Below are 20,941 nucleotides of genomic sequence, written 5' to 3' on the forward strand. Positions count from 1 at the left end.
TCCCCCTGATCAGCACTGTTAAAAGTAAATCTCACTGATTTGACGCATTAAAGTCTGACTAAGGTACTGCTCAGGTGTACAGTAGGTGTTACATGGCCTGCAGTGGAAGTTTACATGCAGACATAACAATGCTATTTATACTTCCCAAAGTTTAGTGTCTTATCTCAAAGAGGACAAGCCTGCCAAACTCGAGTAACTTATATTAAGCATACAACATATTGATCTAAAATGTAGAGTAGTGCCTTAAAAATATTTAAAAATAAGAGAATGCCCAGCTTTCATGAGAGTTTGTTTGGTTATGTCTGTTTTCCCATAAAGCCATCTATATCGCAATGAAAAATACATAAAAGGATTTTTTTTTTTTTTTCTTGATTTCCTTGTTGTGTTGCCGACTTTTTAGTACATTTTTCTGGATCCTCTCAGTCGCTCTCTTCTTCTTCCATGTCTGACACACATACACTTGTGTTTTCTGTAATGCCATCTCTTCTATAAAATAAGTGTACAACTTGTTCCATTTATTTACTTTATCCTTTTTTTGTAGTTCTTCTCTCCATCAAACGTTCTCCCCCATTCTCATAGTGAGAGGGCTGCCCCCTTCCCCACCCCCACTCCCCATTTACTCTCTCCCTTCATCCACTCTGCTGCAGTAAGCATTTAGATTGTGATACAGATTGTGTCTATCCCCCTGATGAAACCAGACAAGACCACACACATGCATGGACACACAATCACACCATTTATTCTACCATCCTCTTCACATGAACCTGAAATTTTAGACACCAATCCTATGTCTGTGGGCTGCAGCTTGTGGTCTGAAATGAATATAAAAATAGAATAAATGTAAGAGAGACAGATGAGGCAGGTGAGTGCTGGGGAAATGGTGTTTGTGCTGTAATGAAGATGAATGGTCCCGTTTTTACCAGTTTCTAAGAGCACAGACAGACAAGTGTGTATAAGTGCTTTAGTGCTTAGGAAGAGGAGGGTGAGAGTGACATAATGTTTGTGTGCAGGGTGTCTGTATCTCTGAGGGAATCTGTTGTAAAAAAGATGTTCTATGGATTTTATTTTGATGATTTGCTGCCTTAACTTCTACATTTGGCTGTTTTATGTCAGTGATCTGTTGGTCTTGATTATAACTAGATAGTTTTCTCTCCTGCTGCAATGACCTAATATCCAAATGGGATCATAGAATTTCCAGTTTGTAATTTTATATAACTTAAGGATAATTTACAGAAAGATTTTGAGATAAATTGTGATGTGTTAGAAACTGTTATAACAATAACATAATTATCTTTAATCACATCATTATGGATACCATTTATGTAAATAGATTAGCTAGGTGTCCATGTATCTTGTTATTATGAATATTATCTGTATAATAATGATCAATGGGAGGGCTTTGAGTCTGCCTTCTCACTGCAAACAAGTCGAGCATGGTCCAAAAAAGACGAGCCACCCAAGCCCTTTTAGAGAGGGGTGTGGTCAGACACAGCTTACTGACGTAGCTAAAATACAGGATCTGAGGGGATTTTTGGAAACAAACTTCCCAAACATGTTTTTGGGACCTTAGAGACTTATTTCAATCAGGAAAGACAAGTAAATGGTTGAAAGATGAAAGGTTTATTTTACATATATGACATAGAATGATTGTAAGAGAATCTTTGGCGCTTGAACTCTACAAGGAGACAGGGTGATTGAAGATGTCTGCCCTGAGCAGCAGCAAGATCTATCCCCCCCTAGAGTCCAGACACTGGTGGTGGAGGTGTTAGCGGATGATGTCGTCTGGGTTGATGCGATGAAGAAGTTGATTGAACTGTGAAGACTAGAGTTGATGAGGAGATGGTTAATGATGTCATCTGAGACAAACTGCAAAGGCTGGGGTTGACTGGACGATGGCCGTTGATGTCATCTGAGGCTGATGGGATGAAGGAGGTGATGAAACTGCGAAGGCTTGGTGGCGATGGGGAGGTGGAGGGTCGCTCGTAACGATGGCATGAATGAACTAGTGGAAGAGAAAGCCATTTTAAAAAGAGACAGCAGCAATGTGATAGGCTAACAATGAGGGAGTGGAGCAGTGCTATTGGATAGATGTGACCAGGTGATGATTACGAGAAGTTATGAGTGAGCATGTGTGGAGGAGTGATTTGACATGGTATGAGAATAAACAATAAAACGAGTGTGCAAAATATAGTGTTCCTGTCTGAACTTTTGCTAGAGCTACATTTAAACTTGTTGAAAAGGAGAACAATATGCGACCTTTAAATCATATGTTAGAATCAAGATGATGAACTAAGATGTACATCGCAGTATGAAAACGTCATATCTTCAACAGTATTAGGGTTAGTTTGGACGAAATGCTCTACTTGCTCTAACTTAGGTCTCTGTGGTGGACATAACTTAAGTTACAACGTAATGTTTCAACGTAGGGTAGAGTGTGGACTTTACGCGATAACTTAAGGCAGAACTTATACAGAGCTGGTGCAACAGGCCACTGCTCTCTGACAAAGCTACTTTAAAAAGATGCATCACGTATCATTAGTTACCTATCAACGCACAGCTTTTCAGATTAAAAGGTCTGTAAAACCTGTTGAATCTCATAATTGTATAACATGATCTAGGATATTTATAGAGTAATTTTAAGGGGGACATTCAGAGGGGCAAAAGAGTAAAACGTAGTCTGGCCAGCAGCAGCCCCTGCAGATTGAGCGGCTGACCACCTCATATTATTCCACCACCTTCTACTCATGAAATAACCCTCTGTGGGCATATTTCTCCTAAACTAGGCTGGATTTTCCTCTTCACATTTATCAGGATAAATGAGAAAGCTGCAAAATATCCAGATACTCAATGTACCTTTTTGTTCTGTATGTTCACAACCCCTTTAATAATGCAGGGGTTGCAGGTTAGGTGTGCACATTTGAAATGCATGTAAACGCACAGGGAGAAGGATATATAAACTATAGAGGCATCTCATTTACAATAGGTAATTTATCAAGGCAGCAGGCTGCATGCTTGGACCCCGGGAGCCCTCAGCAGTAAATATACACACACAGTGGAGCTGATTTACACACACATAGACACAGGTGCAGAGGAGTGCAGACACATAAACACGCAGACACAAGGACACACAGACATTCTCACAATAGACATACATGCGTTTAGATTTACTCTCACACAAGCTCTCTTTCCTTTATTGGAGCGTGGGATAGTGATTTAGCTGCTCTGCTGACTGTCTGCTGGCAGAACATAAAGAACTATAATCAATAATCCATATCTATTTCACGGATAGATCGCCTGCACACCCACTCACAAACATACACGACCTCATATACACACACACGCAGCTGTGCACTCTCGGAGAGACAATGTTGCAGCACAGACATTCACAAAAAGAAGTTTAATGTGACATGAAATTCTACTTTGTGTGTTTTTGTGTGCAAAACATCCTATCAGCACACAAAGTAAGAAATGTGTCATATACACTATAAATATGATGAAAGTGTAACCCCGTTCATGCCAGCAAATTTCATTTCCTTACAGTGCTTTAAGTTCAGAGGTTTCTCTTCTTGTCCTCGGCGTCCTTCTTCCCTCCATACTATCTAATAAAGGACAAATGTCATGAAGGATGATCCAATAAAACGGCACAGATGTGAAAAGTGTAAGATGGTAGAGGAAAGGGACAGAGAGAATGAAATTCAATAGACAATAAGCAATAATAAAAACATTGGATGAACAAATGAAAAAAGGTAAAATAAAGATGTAAGAAGAGAACCCGAGGCTGCATGGTGTGTTTGTTGTTTGTTTATTTATTTCTGTCTATCAGCGACCCAGACATTTTCCGCTGCCATGGTTCAGTGTGATCTCTGGAGAGTTTATCTACTATCTGCCAAGGAAAACACACACACACACACACACACACACACACACACACACACACACACACACACACACACACACACACACACACACACACACACACACACACACGTACTGTCATACACCTTTGTTGTTTTGACATTTGTAGTGTTTATAATTAGAGTCTTAAGTAGTAAATTAGTGATCATCATGCTGCTCCAGTTTTTTATCTTTATTTATTGACCAAATATAATTTCACAGTTATTATTGACCATAGACTGTATAAAACATGCAGAAGTCTTAGTGATGTCACCCATTGGTGTCTGAAGAGTCGTTATGAAGCCTTATGATGGTGGTCACCACACTAGAAATGCTACCTCCACCGAACTTTCAATAAACCTAGTAACAGGCAAAGACATGGAGCTGATGAAGGCCTTAAGCCTCCTGACAAACAGCTACAATGCACCCACAGCCTTTAATGATGCACATTTAAGTATTACTCTTAGGCCTAATAAAATCAGAACAGATGAATTATCTAAAAATTCCCCCTCTGTACAGGCTTGGCTTTTGCACTCTGCCTCAAGTGGACACTCAAGGAACTGCACTTTTTTATTTCTTTTATTTAGCATTTGCTGAATTTTCACCACCTGAGGTTGGCCCTAATTATTGACATCATGTTTTGTAAATATATCAAGGTTACCCTCAAGGAAAACACATTAAGTAGATTGAACATCAGATTAATTAGTTTACATGTTGCTTCGATAAATGTGTCCTCTCATTATCTTGTGGTTGTAAAGAAAAAGTATTATCAATTAAAAGGTTTAAGAGAGTATTATGTATGCAGATACATGAGAATAATGACAAATAAACAGAATCTTGAAGTTAATTTGGCTATTTTAGGTTCTATATTTATTTTGGACAGATATTTTGGAAAATGAAGCAAAGAAATATCCAACTGTATAGAAAGTGAAGAGAAAAACAAAAGCAGGACATTGTTGGACCTCAGACTCTGATCTCTCATCTGACCATCTGGAACAACAAAGGGCCGAGATTTACTGTTGCTCTACACTCTACGCATATGTATTTGTTTATTTATTTCATGTTTATTTCTTTAGGGACAAGTATGGAGCAAGTAAACTGATGCCACACACTACAGCATTTATAGCCTTAGGTAATTTACAATGCCGCTCTCTATATGGGCCTTTAAAAAATCATTGTGTAATGACAGACATCAAAGTCATCAGGGAGTAAACTCTAATCACAGTTGTCTGAGTGGGGGGGAGAAGAAAAGGAGGGGGGATGAGAATGGTAGAGATCGACTACTTCTTTCTTTCTCTTTCTCCTCTCTTTCTTCTTCTTCTTGTCACTCATTGTAAAAGTTGCCTTAACACTCCCATTCTCTCTGTCTCTCCTCAGATCTCCCAGATGGTCTCCGAGGCCTCCAGAGAGGGTCAGACCGAAGCTGCCCTAAACCGCTACAACACACACTCCCCCTCACACACAAACTCATCATCGCACACCAACTCTCCCTCACACACAAACTCATCATCGCATACCAACTCTCCCTCACACACAAACTCATCATCGCACACCAACTCTCCCTCACACACTCCGGCTGTAACCACGGCGGCACCAACCACCACCTCTGCTGCTGCCTCCTTTTTTGCCAGGTAAGACTTATTCAAATCAGATCACCAAAGACAGTGTGCCTGAATGATGACAAAAACAAGACTAAGACGTTTTTTATCAAACTATTGAAGGTCTCAATGAACCTGCTGAATGATATGATACTGACATGCTGTTGAAATCAGAGATCTCGGTCTACAGGACTATCAACCAATGTTAATGTTGCTTTATTTGGCACAATACCTTTTTTAAAGTTATGTAGCATTATGTTATTAATCTAAGGTACATTTGTTAATTAGCCCAAGTATATTGAAAATGTTAGGAAGGAAAATATACATATTACATATTTAATGTACAACAACAATTATCATGAGAGTATTTTAATGACAGTAAAATGCCTTTATTTGTATTTGCTAAGCTGAATGAATTTGTATTTGTGTTTAAGGTAAGTAATCAAAGTGTTAAGTAAACATAATGAGGGTCATTATACGGATCAGCTACTAATAGGAGAAAATGTATAATCCCACAAAGTTTGCATTTTTAGGATTCAGCTACATAGGTACCAGTGATGATCACAGAGAATTTGAACACTGGGATATCAGTAAAAGTAAGGATCATCTTACCTCTTTTATTCAAGATGAATCCGTCTAATTATCACCAGTTTCAGAATTTTGCACATGTATCTAATCTAAAAAAAGACAATTGTCTCTTGTTTAAACAAGAAGAATGACTATGTGAATAATATTGAATTTGTGAATAAGCCTTTATCTTATTATGCATATTTTTCTTTTATAAATGAACTGTCCAGTCACTACCCATCGATGAGCTGTGTAATCAAATCCAGACAAATGCAGAATGCTGCAACGTAAATAAGACACGGGTATATGGGTAAATTATTGATGAATAAACATGGCAGCCTGAAAATGAATGAGTAAATTATTCATGAGTAACACAAGGCGATGAGTGCGTCACAGTGTGTGAAGTATTGCTGACACGCTTAGTTTAATGAGCTGTTTTAAATCACTTCTGAAATGATACCGATGCTGCTCCTCCTCGCTTTCACGCTTCTCTTCTCCATCACATCTTCTCTGATTTTGTGTTCATTAGCTTATTAAGTGCTTGTGTGTGCTTTTAAAATCCGAAAATAATGCAATGTGTGTTTTTGTGAAGGTGATGTATGAGTGACAGGTTAGCGGCCATAGTGCAGTCTGTCTTTCAAAGCACCAGTGACCAGACACTACTCATAAATTGTGCTGCAGCAAACATATGGGCACACACTCTCTCTTTAGCTTTTTTTCCATGACCCCTGAACTGTCAGGTAACAAGGCTGTTTTACACAAACACACACGAGCAGACACACATCTGGTTGACATTCCAAACATACAGCCAGCTGTCTGTGGCCGATTTATGAGCATTAACCTTCTGAAGGAAAGAACATGGTATGTGTGATGGTGCAGGTGTCACTGTGTGTGTGTGTGTGTGTGTGTGTGTGTGTGTGTGTGTGTGTGTGTGTGTGTGTGTGTGTGTGTGTGTGTGTGTGTGTGTGTGTGTGTGTGTGTGTGTGCAGCTGACAGTCTTCTTGCCTGTTTTAGGCTGTATAAGTATTTTATTATTCTTCAATGGGATATGTGATGTAATCTAAAAAGAATTGGTTGTTTTGTCCTCTTTTAACAAATAGGCACAGTTTGTTTGCATCTCCTGTAAGTCAGTGTGTATGTGAGTCTGTTTGTGTTATTATTTGTGTAAAAGGATTTTGGTTTAATTGGCACAAAAACAACATGCACATTCTGTCACCTTTTATTTTTGATTGGTAATTTGTATATGTATGTGTGTTTATAGTCGATGGATGCAGCCATGCAGGTCTGGTAAATCCCATGGCTGTCTTGGTCTTTAGTCTCAGACGTGGGCTGCATACGGACATTCATATTATACACACACACACGCATGCACGCACACACACACACACACACACACACACACACACACACACACTCACACACACACACACACACACACACACACACACACACACACACTCACACACTCACCTACACACAAACACACCCACACACGCACGCACACACACACACACACACACACACACACACACACACACACACACACACACACACACACAGACACACACACACACACACGCACGCATGCGCACACACACACACACACACACACACACACACACACAGACACACACACACAGGCACACACCATCTCTGCTCACTTGTGCATTGGTGTCCACTACATCTACATCCACATCTTACTCTTTTCATCCCTTTTCTTGTATTCAAGTATTTGCCTCTCACTCCTTTTTCTGTTTTCTATCTAATTGTTTTCGCCACTTTCTTCCATGTCCATCTATTATATACATCTTCTTTTTGGCTGACATTTTTTCAGTCCCCACTATGACCTTTTCTTTACCTCTGCTAATGTGCACAAGACTAATATCTTGCATTAGTACCAATCTGTCTATGGGAATGTCACACTCACACAGTTGCGCTCTAGCTCCCCGGTGCTGCTGCAGTGGCCCTCTAGGGAATTTAGGCTGGAGGATAAAGACACGATCTCCATTTCACACCAAGGAGTGTGTGTATGTGTGCACATTTGCCCACACTGGGGGAAGGGGATTTCTATCAGTGCAGGAATTTTTTACTGCATGCTCGTAGTATTGGATCTTTTGGGATTTGGCTGTGTGTGTGTCTGTGTGCGTGTGTGTGTGTCTGTGTGTGAGTAAATAAATAGGTCCCTGGTGAATTGGTGGTTGGGAAGGTGTTGTTTTTTTGGATGGATGGATACCTGTGAGACAGGAGAATGCTTTCTCTTTCTCTGCCTCTTGTTTACATTCTGCAGCGTCTCTGTTCTTTCCTTTTAAATGTATATTCCATCACATGATAATTAGAAACTTTGGGCGCTATTGCAATTAGCCCCCAATCCTTGTGGTTGATTGATGATTGAGAAAGGTAGCAGTTAGTAAACAAATTATCATATCAATTACCTGATCACATCACAACAACATTTGTTTGGAGGTTAAAGTGAAAGCAAAGTGTTTTACTTCGACAGGGAAGAAGAAGCCGATTTGCTCGTGTTTCAAATGACTATAGAGATTTTGGAAGAGAAAGTAAATCTAGCTATTGTTTCTATTCAATGTTTTATTTTTAGTATTCAAAAAAGAAGTCCATAAAAATTACTTTCTGATCATCTTATTGTACGTTTTTACAAGTTAGTAATGGTGTAGAGGGTGTTCAGAATGCAGCTTTATTGAAACTTTTTTCATATAGCTTGGACATATTACTGATGGATTCAGTTAGTACTGTGGTAGACACCAAATTGCCATATTCTTATAAGTATATAATTCAGCCTGAAGTATCAACCTCATGTTCAACACAGCAGCGTATTAACAGTATTGTTCAGTTGTTGTTTTATTACTATGTAATATATAAGCATGTAAGTGAGGAAATTGGAGGGTATATGTACATGTCACTATATAGATAGTGTCAGTAAACCGGCCTTCTGTACATGCTAGTCTTATTGACCCTCACTCACTCACCCTCACTTATTGACACACTCACTCACATATACACACACATGAACACCATCACTCTCTGCCTCTGCTCATATCTCCCTCCACTGACGGCCTGTTAAATAGAATGTAATTAGCTACTGAGCCAGCAACACAGCCCGGAGACACTAGTCATAAATCAGCTCTCTCTGTGTTTGTGTGCTTATGTGTGTGTGTGTTTCAAGTCAGATGGTTTGTAGTTGTGTGTGAAGGAGGAGAGAAACAAAGCAGAAGCATGTTAGTATAAGGCCTAGTTGTGACCTGAGCTGAGAGAGACACATGAAGGGACCGAGGAGGAAGAGAAGGGAGAACGGATGAAGGGATCAATACATGTGTGGAAGGCTGAACAGATGCTGCGATGGATGGGTGGATATATGGAGGCCAGAGAAGGAGGCTAAGGATAAAAGGATAAATATAATGAGGGAAAGAGTGGAATAAAATCTAGGAAAAAGACGGGAATTAAAGCTTGGGAGAGAAGTGAAGGATGAAGATGAGTGGAGGCAATAAAGGGTGTAGGGTGGAGGGTGGAGGGTGGAGGGTGGGGGGGTTGACAATGGAAGAGCTGATGGATGGAGAGATGGAGAAGATGGATGGAAAACAAGGGTCCTTCACTTTAGGGTTAGATTGGAATAGATCCACTTGGCCAAATCCCCGGCCACTTGTCATTAAATGCTGCCAATTAGCTGGTGTGTGTGTCTGGTGTGTTTGTGTGTGTGAGTGATTGGGTGTGTATGTTTACGTTCGTACCACGCTGCCTTACACCATCCAAGGTGACTGAACATAATAACAGCATAATGTAGCGTATCCTCTCGGGTGGGAATTGCAGAGTAACTCACGATATACAATATGATATGTGTTATGTGGCCGACAATAATAATATCATCAGACAGAGATTCTTAGATCATTGATATATTGCAATACAAATGTAAAATAATAGGCCTATCTAGATATCTGATAACTGAAGAATATAACATGCCCCTAAAAAAAAGGTAACGTGCAGGAGTATTGTATTTATTCACTTGATTCATCCTTTAACTTCTTTTCATCGCTGTCCGACTTTATCCTACTGTTTTGTTCTTCTTCTCTTTCTTCCAATTTCAATTTGAAATGGCCAATGGGAAATCTGTTTAGAGAACTGTTTTTCTTTTTTTTAATTGTGGTTATTTAGCATCAGGGATTCCATCTTTGTTTCACACAAGTCAGGACGATGAACATTGCCTTATCGATGTTTTGTAAATGCATTACCAAATAAATGCAGCTGATGGATTCAAAGGACAGTTTATCTCAGCTATTCATTGGTGCATGCCTTTGGTCCCTTTCGGTTAGCCCCTTCCACGATTTTGATTGCCAAGTAGTTGTATGGGGTTGCTAATCAATGCGGAGCTGCAAGTAGATTGTGCCGTGCTATTCCAATTATTCTATCACCATTTGAGGACAGCTTGATGATTGGATTTCAGCTGTAATCTTCACATTTTATTAACATTTTTTGTATTTGTGACAGGAAGATTGTCCCTGACCCTGTAATTGCCACCTTTGTGGTCAGTATGCAGTATCTGTTGCCTATTCATCGCTTTTTCATCACTGTTGTGTTGAAGCCTTATTTCCTTTAATTTGAAGTCAGCCCCTCTGCACACAGAAAGTGAAAGGTGATGTGATGACACATTTCAAGTTTGAGAAGATGAAAGACTCGAAGTGAAGTGCCCAAGTGCTTTATAAGGTCTGACAGCCATTTCTGGACCCCCATGTCTTCTCCTTAAAGACAAGGGGAAAATCTCCTCCTCAAAGTACTGAAGTATAAATATAACTGGACAACTCTAAAGTGACTGACATAAATGTGTTGTTCAAACGCCCACTTTAGTTTTGGGGGGCTTTTATTTGCCTTTTGGTTGTAGGGTATTTAAAAAGTCAATTAATATATATATATTTTTTTTAAAGATTTGTTTTATTTTGGGCTTTTCATGCCTTTAATGCAGAGAGAGGACAGTGGATAGAGTCGGAAACCAGGGAGGGAGAGCGGGGAATGACATGCGGAGGGGGGCCACGGGTGGAGGCGAACCCGGGCCTACCGCTTGAGACGAGGGTCTCAATACATGGGACGCGCGCCCTAACCATTGCCCCGTCAATGAAAATATTTGAATAAGACATGAAAACCATCCCTCAAAAATAGCTAATCCATGTTTTGCCCTGGGAGAAGTTGGACCCTCCTGCAGCAGAGAAACATGACCATGAATCAATTAAAGTCATACCTTCTCCTGCAGGAATCAGCAATGCAGCAGCATGTTGTTTCCATTATCACATTAGAAATGAATATTTAACCTCCAGTGCTTCCTCATCAACAGGATCTGTTAAAACATGAAGTGGATCCACAGTTATACATTATTATTCTAACACTATATTCTTTCACCTGAAGCATTGCTTCTGTAATCTATTGTACATTCTCTTCGTGTTACATGAAAAGTTGTGAGCATCATGAATGTAAGTTAAGCCGGCACCCGGTGAAAAACAGCAAAACAATTAGGATCTTTTTGTGGAGCTTTGTTTCATGCGCTCTCACACACACATTCACTGTGATAACACACACACCCACACACAGAGATTCACACACAAAGCTCCAGGGAGAGCTAGTCAAACGGTGAAACGCTTCGTCGTTCTATGGGTCACTTGCTCCACATCTCTTTACTCCCTCTCCTTCCCTCCCTCTCTTCCTCCTTACTCGCCCCTACCTCTCTTCTATGTCTTTCTCTCCCCCCGCTCCCCTCCCCCCACTCGCTCTCATTTCTGTAACCTGCTGCAGTTAATTGAAAGCCAATGGTGTGAGAATATGGCTCTTTGACAGAGAGACTGTCGGGGCACAAGGTCTTCTCTCTCTCTCTCTTTATAACCAAAGAAATATATGTGAGGGAAGATTAAAGCAGAGCAGAGCAGAAATCTTTGCCAGAGTGCAGTTTTAGAGCTCTTTTATTTTATCATATCGTTAACACGGCTGCTGCTTCTTCATGTAGCTCTGATTGTCAGCGTGTCTGCTTGTTTGAAATGTAGCCTTATAAATCCCAGACAAGGAATTACACTGACAAATGTGAATACTTTGACTAATATCAATAAATCATTTGGGTGAAATACTGCGGGCAGATTTACTGTGTCTGGGTTTTCTCATAGGACCATCCTTTTGGACGCCTCTGTATCGTGCTGGTCAGCCATAGTCAGTGTGCACTATACTGTACTCGTGCTTTTATCAACTGAAAAACATATTTCTATAAAGATATCACCTTATCTCATTACCGTCTCAGCCTATAACTGCCTATGAGTTGTTACTGTAATGTTGATGTGTAAAGCACAAAATAAGCCTGTTTGAATTTAGTAATATAACAGTCTAACAGCAGTCTAGCACTTATGGAAGGAAGGCAGAGCTAGCTACAGCAAAGAAGCAAACTGGAATGTTTAAACTTGTAGTCCTTCAAAGTAAAGGTGTATTATTGATCAAATGATTAACTAAGATTAAGTGTTCCTGTACTATTGCAGCAATGCATCAGTAGGATTTCACTGTGATGGCTCTTGGAGCTGGTTTGTTTAGACCAGTGGTCCTAAATATGGGTTTGTCCCCTACACAGGGTTGTGAGATGAGTTGGAGAGTTTGTTAGCTGATTGATATGAAAGGGAAGAAAACAACAGAGAGTCTCGATACATAATCATCAGATTTATGTTTTGGACTTTTTTTTAGGGGAGATTTTCCTTTTATGTCCTCAAAATAAATTGACAATGAGTGTTAAGTGTTAAAGAGTAGAATTACTTTATTTCTGAAACTGAAATTTAACAAAGGGCCGAAACTATTACTACCTAGCACTGGTGCTTGGACATAACTGTTTCTTTGCCTTTACTAACCATAAATTGTACTTACATAGGTTAACACAGAAATTCAGTTTGATACACGGATATGCTGTACTTCTGCTGGAGATGATAGAAAGTGAGTTGGAAACAGGAAGGGAAAAGTTAGAGGATGATGTGAAGTAGTACTTGCTGTGTTGAGCTAAGAAAAGACAGAGCCAGGAGAAAAGCAGGAGAAAAAGTGGAGATTTAGAAGTAGTAAAGGAGTGGAAGTTAAAAGGAGAGAGCGACTGGGGAGCGCAAAGTAGATGGAGGATATTCAAATATAAATTTCAGATGCTCCTTTTGAGCTGAAAGCTGCAGGGAATTGAGCAGCAAGAAAGCAAATGAACCACTCCCCATCCAGATGTTCTTACATATGTAAACTGCAGTGTGTGTGTGTGTGTGTGTGTGTGTGTGTGTGTGTGTGTGTGTGTGTGTGTGCGCATGGGTGCGTTTGTGTTTTCTTTTTTTTGGGCATGTATTGGAGTTCTGCAATTAGCATATTTGCGATGGTTGTACTGTGGTAAACTAAGAGGTTGTAATTATGGACCGATGTGCGTGCATGCACATGTTCCACCATCCTTCCTGTCCTCCCTCCTCTTCTTATATTCATCCAATAAGTGTTTATTGTGTTTGTTGTTACAGTAACAACAGTAACAATTTACAGTTTTCCCTCTCTTTCTATCTTGTCTTCATCTTACTTCTCCTCTCTTAGAGCTGCACAAAAGTTGAACTTGGCATCCAAGAAGAAGAAGCAGAAGACCACTGCAGTCACAGCCCCAGTGGCAACATCATCACCATCATGTGACCCCCCTCTGTTCCCCACTAACTTCAGTGCTGCCCTGTTGATGGCTCCTCCCCCGGCTCCACCCTGTCTCCTCCGTGCAGCCAACAAAATCAAAGACACCCCTGGGCTTGGAAAGGTAAAAAATAAAGAAGTGTTTTTATTCTGCTGCAGTGTTTAACAGAAATCCAACTATTGTTATACACGCATATTAATTATCTTCTATCACCTTATCTATCATCTTTAAAACCATGATTTGACTTATTGTGAAATGTGTGAGATAAGCTGTTGAAAATGATGACTAGCCCTGGCCATGAAGTGGAAGATGTTTCTTTGATGTCTTTCCATGAAGTGACACAGACATGTTGTATTTTCACTAACTTGAAGTGAGTCTGATGCATCACTTTTGATTCACTAAGTGTTCATCTGTTCAACATCTCACCTCAGTTAAAATTGTCTTACTCATCTGGTATGCTAAAAAGTTTATTAACATGAATGAAATAGCTTTACAAAAGTTTCAAAATAGATCTAGTCTCTATGGTTAATGAATCTGTTGATGCTAAATGAATGCCTGTTAGTGCACTACTTCTATCTGTATACAGTTTAATATATTAATATGTGGCTTTATTGTTTGGAGGTTTGTGTTCAATTCATTTGAAAATAGATCAATTTGTTGGCCTTGGAGACACTTAAAATTGTATAGTGATTTATAAACAGCAGGGGCTTCAGTTACATATTAAAAAATTATTGTGTAACCTTTTAAAATTTGTCTTAAAATTTAGATAAAAAATGGGGGGGGGGTTGTCATTAGATCTTTGCTTGTGTTTTCACTATGTTAAAACTTGGAGAAACCTCTGATTTAATTCATGGAATTAATCTTTTATTTGGTTTCCTGTCTCTGGCAAGGAAGCACTGAGGGTTTGTTCAACCTGTAAGTGGTACACTTGGTACTCCTGTTTGCAGGTTGTTTCCTTTCATGTAGTCGGCCTTGCCCAGTCAGCAGTGACGTATGTAATCTGTAATTAAAATGCTTTTGGCGTGACACAACACTTCACATTGTTCAATCCACCACTGTAACTTAATTTGAATCAATTTTTCGCAATGTTGTGTTGAGGCTGAAGGCAACATGAAAGGTCAGTGAGATAAAAAAAAAAGTCTATTTATGTTAGCTTATTTTACATGCTGCTGAGTAATGCACAGAATGAATAACAATATAATGTTGAGTTAGAAAGATTCATTGTGGTTATCTAACAATGTCGACAACCCTCGCTGCTTCAGAACATAATCAAAGTGTGTGTCCTGGTATGCTTTGGATTGAAAGACCCCTAGTGGACCCTAAGTGGCAGAACAAAACGTTATTACGTTGATCCACTCCTTATGTTCTAAAATGTCGAGCTGCTGTTTATAATCATCACCTTGACCAGTTTAGTCAAATACTGGTGGTGGCTGTGAGGGTGTGTGCTTCACCCTTCCTGTACCATACCGGAATGCAGCCTAATGGTTACCACGGTAACACATCTCAGGCTGACAAAAGTCATCTGTCACCGTTGCCTATGCTTGGTGAAAAGTGTGTGTATGTGTGTTGGAAGATGGAGGGGGGGTCATGCTTTTCAAGTGTGTGCAATATTGATCGTCCATGTAATGAGTTTTTAGTGCCCCCTCCTCCACAGTTTGAGTGAGGGGCTCACTGGGTACGCTTGTGTGTGTGTGTGTGTGTGTGTGTGTGTGTCCTCACTAGAAAAAGAATGACTGTGGAGGACACAATCAAACAGACATCAAACAGAGAAGGAGAGGGACCCCACACACCCTGATGTGTTTTTGTGCCCATGTACACATAGTGTGCATTTAGTTGATTGTTGAGCGTCTGTCTGTCTGGCATTCATGTGTGACAATATTACTTTTTCAATGGTTCCCCCCTACTTGTATTAGACATTTGCTAGTGAAGATGTGGGAGAGAGGGGTATAACATTCATTACAGGCTAGGATCAACTAGAGAAGATGATGTTGTTTGACATGAATCCATTCACCTACCAGGTAACTCTGTCACATGTTTGTTGTGTGCTATTTATATGAAATAGCAGATAAGGGGACAAACCTGCTCTCTCATGTCAATTCAATTGAACTTGTAAAAGTATAATATAACCTGGTGAAGTGAATCTAGAATGACACCCAAAATATTGGCCTACATTAAAGTACCTACATTATAGTAAAAAAAACACAACAACAACAACAACACAAAATAGTGAATACAAATTGATCCTCTTTTTCAGTTTTGACTTATTTGCTTTAATGTAAACTCACAAAATTGTGATTTAGGCCGGACTCATGATCTTTGCTGCTTGTTATCCAAACCTTTCCACAAATCAAAACTCATTTTAGATAAGACTAAAACTGAAATAGCTAATTATTTTAATTCCATATTTTATGGTAAAAACCATTGTTTTAGCTGCAGCTAGCGCTATTCATATTACTGCTATTTATATCTCGTTCTTACGATCTTTCCATCATATTTATGGTGCTCCACATTTTATTTTTGCATGTGTTGTGTTTTTGCTCTGCACTCATCTTTGGAGCCACGGTCCTCCTCTCTCGCTCTCCATATGGACGTGACAGATGTCCCCTCAGTTGTCAGGGAGACAAATAACACTCACGCATTTACACATGCATTCACACACACAGCAGCCATCATACATCCCTACACAAAAAACACATACAGTTTAAAATTATGAACCACATACACAACTCTACACAGTCTGTCTGTCATCCAGTCTCGTATCACTGTGGCTTCTGTTTCATCCCACTATGATCTTCTGTGATAGAAGTGATTAGCTCTTCTGGCCCGACATATTGTGTGCAAATGCCTGCTGCTATTCCTGTTTAATTACAGCTGTAGGACAAGCCGCTTTTCACAGTCATGTAGTCTCAGTTATTACTCTGATGTGGCATGGTTGATTTTTGATCGAGAGGTCCAGTTATTTAGCTATGTAGTGGCTTTGTTTGATATCCTTTATATCAAAAGTTTCTCTGCTGGAAGCCTGCCCATGAATCAACTGAAACAACTGGAGAAGAAAAAAAAATTCTAACAGTCGTAAAATGAGATTTACTATATTTTTATGAAAATGAATTTGGAGACATTTAAGACCATTTGCGCTAAACTTAACTATCGTTATTTTAAATTGACGTTTGAACCTTTATAGAAAAGGAAACTCTAAGACAATAGGGTTACAATGGTGGCATCATTACCATTGAGGAAATTGTAGTTTTGTTTAAGAAAGTGTATTAATTCTTCATGACATTGCAAAGAAATAGCTCCACCTTTAGGTAAAAAGATCAGCAAGCGTAATATCTAAAGCTCAATATGAAGTTCTTCAGCTAGGAGGATTTTAGCTTAGCTTGAACACACACACACACGCACACACACGCACACACATGCACACACACGCACACACACGCACACACACGCACACACACACACACACACGCACACACACGCACACACACACACACACACACACACACACACACACACACACACACACACATTTGGAGGAAAGGGCCATGGTGACATTTCTTCAGTAAAAATGTCACCTGCAGTGGGGGTCGGCCCCATGCTGAAATGGCATTTGCCCAGATTCACACACACACACATGTACAGGCTTGCATGCTCACAAATTCATGGGATTAGGGTGTACAATGAAAGATGTCAAGGAAGCTGCAAAGCCCCTGGTGGAAGTGTGTACGATACATTACATCCTGCAGAATACATGGGCTTGTCTGCCAGTGTGATGGGGGGTTAGTGTTCTCCCCGATGTTAATATGGCAGAAAACAGATTGAGACATCACAACTAAAGCCAGGGGAAATCAACCTGCACAGGTCAGATGCACAGCTGTGTGTGTGTGTGTGTGTGTGTGTGCTACAAAGAGAGAGAGTAAATTGGCAGAGAGATAGAGAGAAGAAGATAGAGAGACGTTTCAGCTTCTTTCCATCCAGGGATGTCAAATTAAACAGAACCCCTCCATGGATCTAGCTGACTGGCATCTGTATCTCAAACTCCCTTCTGTTATTTCTATACACGTTGCTTCTCTACATGTTGTTGGCAAGCTCCGTCTCACTTTAATCAAATCAGCCAGCTGGGAGGCTTCCATTCAGACCCCTGACTGCAGGGGGAGAGTATCAGCTGAGGAAATAAAGCTGTGAATGTATTATCACTTTGAGAACGAAATGCGGGGTAATACAAAAGAAGAGAAAAATTCGGACCCTGTCAATTAGATCTTCATCTGAAGATGATTTAAAAAAAACTATTGTATGTTCGGATAGCGTTTTTTACACGTCTTAAATGATGGGGTACAAAATGGTTTTAAACAGCTTTAAACTGGAACCGGTGACCCTCCCAACCCAAGTCCCTATCCGAGCTACTGCCAACCACCCTGCAAGCTGTGGCTGTATGCAGGAACACAGTGTGGAAGACAAAAGGAGCGGAAAGAATCCAATGTAATGCAATCAGCAGGCAACTAAGGGGAATTTAGCTTTAATTAATGTCTAGAAAGAAAAGTCTGCATGAGTGTGCAGAACACAATCCACTCCACTTGCTTGTCAAACAGTAAAAAGAGCTAAAGGAAGCAAAAGGAAGTCATAGCTTGAAGTCCTTTATTACTATTGGTTAGTTTATGCCAAAGCCCAGACAGGTTGGCCGTCTCTCCCAATAACAACATTGACCCCAGATATGGCTGATGGATCCAGAGATTGTAGATTCCTATGTTCTAGGCAGGATCACATATATACGAGCCATGTAGTAGTGGTTCCATAGCTTATGTGGCCCCAGTTTTATTTTCTTTAAGATGTCTGCTACATATTATTTATTTCAGCTTTGTATCAGAACTGATCAACATATAGTTTAACTAAGGAGAGGGATGTGAAACATTTTTGAGATGAACCCTAATATTGGTGGCTTTGTCTACTCTTCTCTAAGATCTATGTTCATCTCAGAATTAAAGTCGTATCTTCTGCCTTAGCATCCCCTTATCCCCAGCCTCCCTGCTCTTCTCCATAACTGACTGACAATGAAGGGCTGCGGGAGTTTTTTCCCCACCTCTTTCATCTCTGCAGCCAACAGTTTGCACACACTCATACTCACACACACACACACACACACACACACACACACACACACACACACACACACACACACCCATGCATGCTCACAGATTGCGACTTGACCTTGGGGGGAAAATGATGCTATGACAGCTAATCAATTTTTAATAGCAGCTACGATCCCTCTCAGGCCACAAGCTGTGTGCGGCTCCGTGTCACGACTGAGGGTGTGCAAGTGGATTTTCCACGGGCATTTCTGTGTCTTCATGCCTCCCTGGGTGTCTGTGTGTCTTGTATCTAAATGAGCGAGTGAGTCTGTTATGGGTATCCGTTGCCCGCTTTGTTCCACCTTGTAGATGAAATATTAATGCTGTCAGTATTGGCAGGGCTGGAGCACGACACACACACCAACACACACACACCAACACACATGCCAAGACAAACATATACTCTCTTTTCCGCTGTATTCTCTGTGCTTTGCAGGGTGTTTTGTTTGCAGATTTTATACTATTCATATATACTATGCTTTTGTTTGGGTGTTGGTTTGGCAGCATAGTACAGCAGACGCCCCATACAGAGGCAAAGTCCTCGATTCACTGGCTGCTGGTTTATCTCTGCCCTCCACTCTCCTTCATCCCCTTCTCCTCCTGGCTCTCTTCAGTTGAACTATCTGATAAAGGCAAAGGACCAAACATAACCTTAAAAAAAGAAATGCTTCTAGTCACTTAAATTATTAAGTTTCAGCAAATATATATATATATTTTACATTTGAGGAAACACAATTGTTAGCATGGAATGCTTTTGTATGTGTCAGGGTGTAAGCTTAAAAAAAAAAAAGAAGAAACTTAGAAGTAACCCAAACTTACATGCCTTAATGTCACCCTTATTTTTATAGAAGAGATCTATTAGGATCTGTTATGGCTCATCCTGGTTGAATATCACACAAATTCTGATCTCAGATTGGAGAGATTTCTGCAGCATTTCCAGCTGAGAACAGCCGACATGGGTCTTGGCACACCGTGAGCTGGGCTGGAACGAATAAATTAGTAAAAATTAGAATTGATCCAAAGCTTGAACTTGCTATTCCCATGTGGTATTTGTATCTATCTTTCTGTATATGTGTATTTGCTCCAATGTGTGTTGATGCAGTCTTTGGGAACCAATTAGAGCTCAGTCCCAGTCTCCTATTGATTTTTGCAGCCAATAGTAATGAAGCACTGCTGTGAGGGACTATTGAACACTTTTCTCTCGGCTCAGGATTGTTTTGTTGCAGTTTAGCTGAATTCCTTTACTGAAAAATGGCTCAAAGACTTGATTGTGTCTGAGTGTGGTTCATAAAGTGGTAGGCACAGGAAGCTTTCGATCTTTAAGAGTGTTTTAGAAGTCAGGTCAGTTTCTCACAGATAAAACAAGACTTTCGTCTAAACATCTGTCACAAGATGTTGTCTTTAGCATGGGACTTAACCCCTTAAGTTGGGCTTGGCGTCATCAGCAGAACTATATTTTAGAGACTTGTCATTGTATTTTAAACAGACAGCCACAGTTTTGAAAATTGTTATAAACACATATTGGGATAAGAAGTTAAATATTCCTCCAGAGATTTTGGAAAAAAGTGGAAGGAGAAACTCAAGCACTGTGTCCTCATTCGTGTTTTTCTTTTTTTTCTTTCTGCTCACCATCTTGCATCAGTATTCACTGCAGCATGAAAAGGACAAGAACAGAGGGGAGAATAGTCAGAGACTGTGATTTGTCTTGTCATTTGTTCCAAGGAAGGGAAGGAAAGAGAGCAAGAGAGGAAGAGGATGGAGATGAGACAAAGAGAGAGTGGAGGAAACTGAGGGAAAAGAGTGGGTGGACAACGCTATCGAGCAATATGATCTTTCTCACACATAAAGAGGGATGGGAAACGTCTATAACATCAAAGAGGAAAAGGAGGAAAAAGAGAAGAGGAAGAGAGGGATCATGAGAGAGATGGACCGTTTGTGAGATCACTGTGAGAAAGTTGTGTTTATACCTACAGAGTTATATATGACCTAGTTCTTTTCCATTATTCTCCTTCATCACTCTTTTCGGATACATCCGGAAAGTCTTTCTTTCTCTTCTATTAATCAGAACAAAAGCTCTGTTAGCCGTGTCTTCTTCCTGC

The 20,941-nt window shown here is 40.1% G+C and overlaps 1 protein-coding gene across 1 annotated transcript in view; it reads left to right on the forward strand.

The window, feature by feature from the left end:
- kif26ba (kinesin family member 26Ba) overlaps nt 1-20,941 on the forward strand; it is an 83,768-nt gene that overhangs the window by 28,888 nt on the left and 33,939 nt on the right. Inside the window, exons 4-5 of the mRNA XM_020639611.3 lie at nt 5,272-5,525; nt 13,635-13,842. Coding sequence (XP_020495267.2) covers nt 5,272-5,525; nt 13,635-13,842 — 462 coding nt within the window. The remainder of the gene's footprint in view (nt 1-5,271; nt 5,526-13,634; nt 13,843-20,941) is intronic.

Source organism: Labrus bergylta, chromosome 3, assembly GCF_963930695.1.
Source record: "Labrus bergylta chromosome 3, fLabBer1.1, whole genome shotgun sequence".
NCBI lineage: Eukaryota > Metazoa > Chordata > Actinopteri > Labriformes > Labridae > Labrus > Labrus bergylta.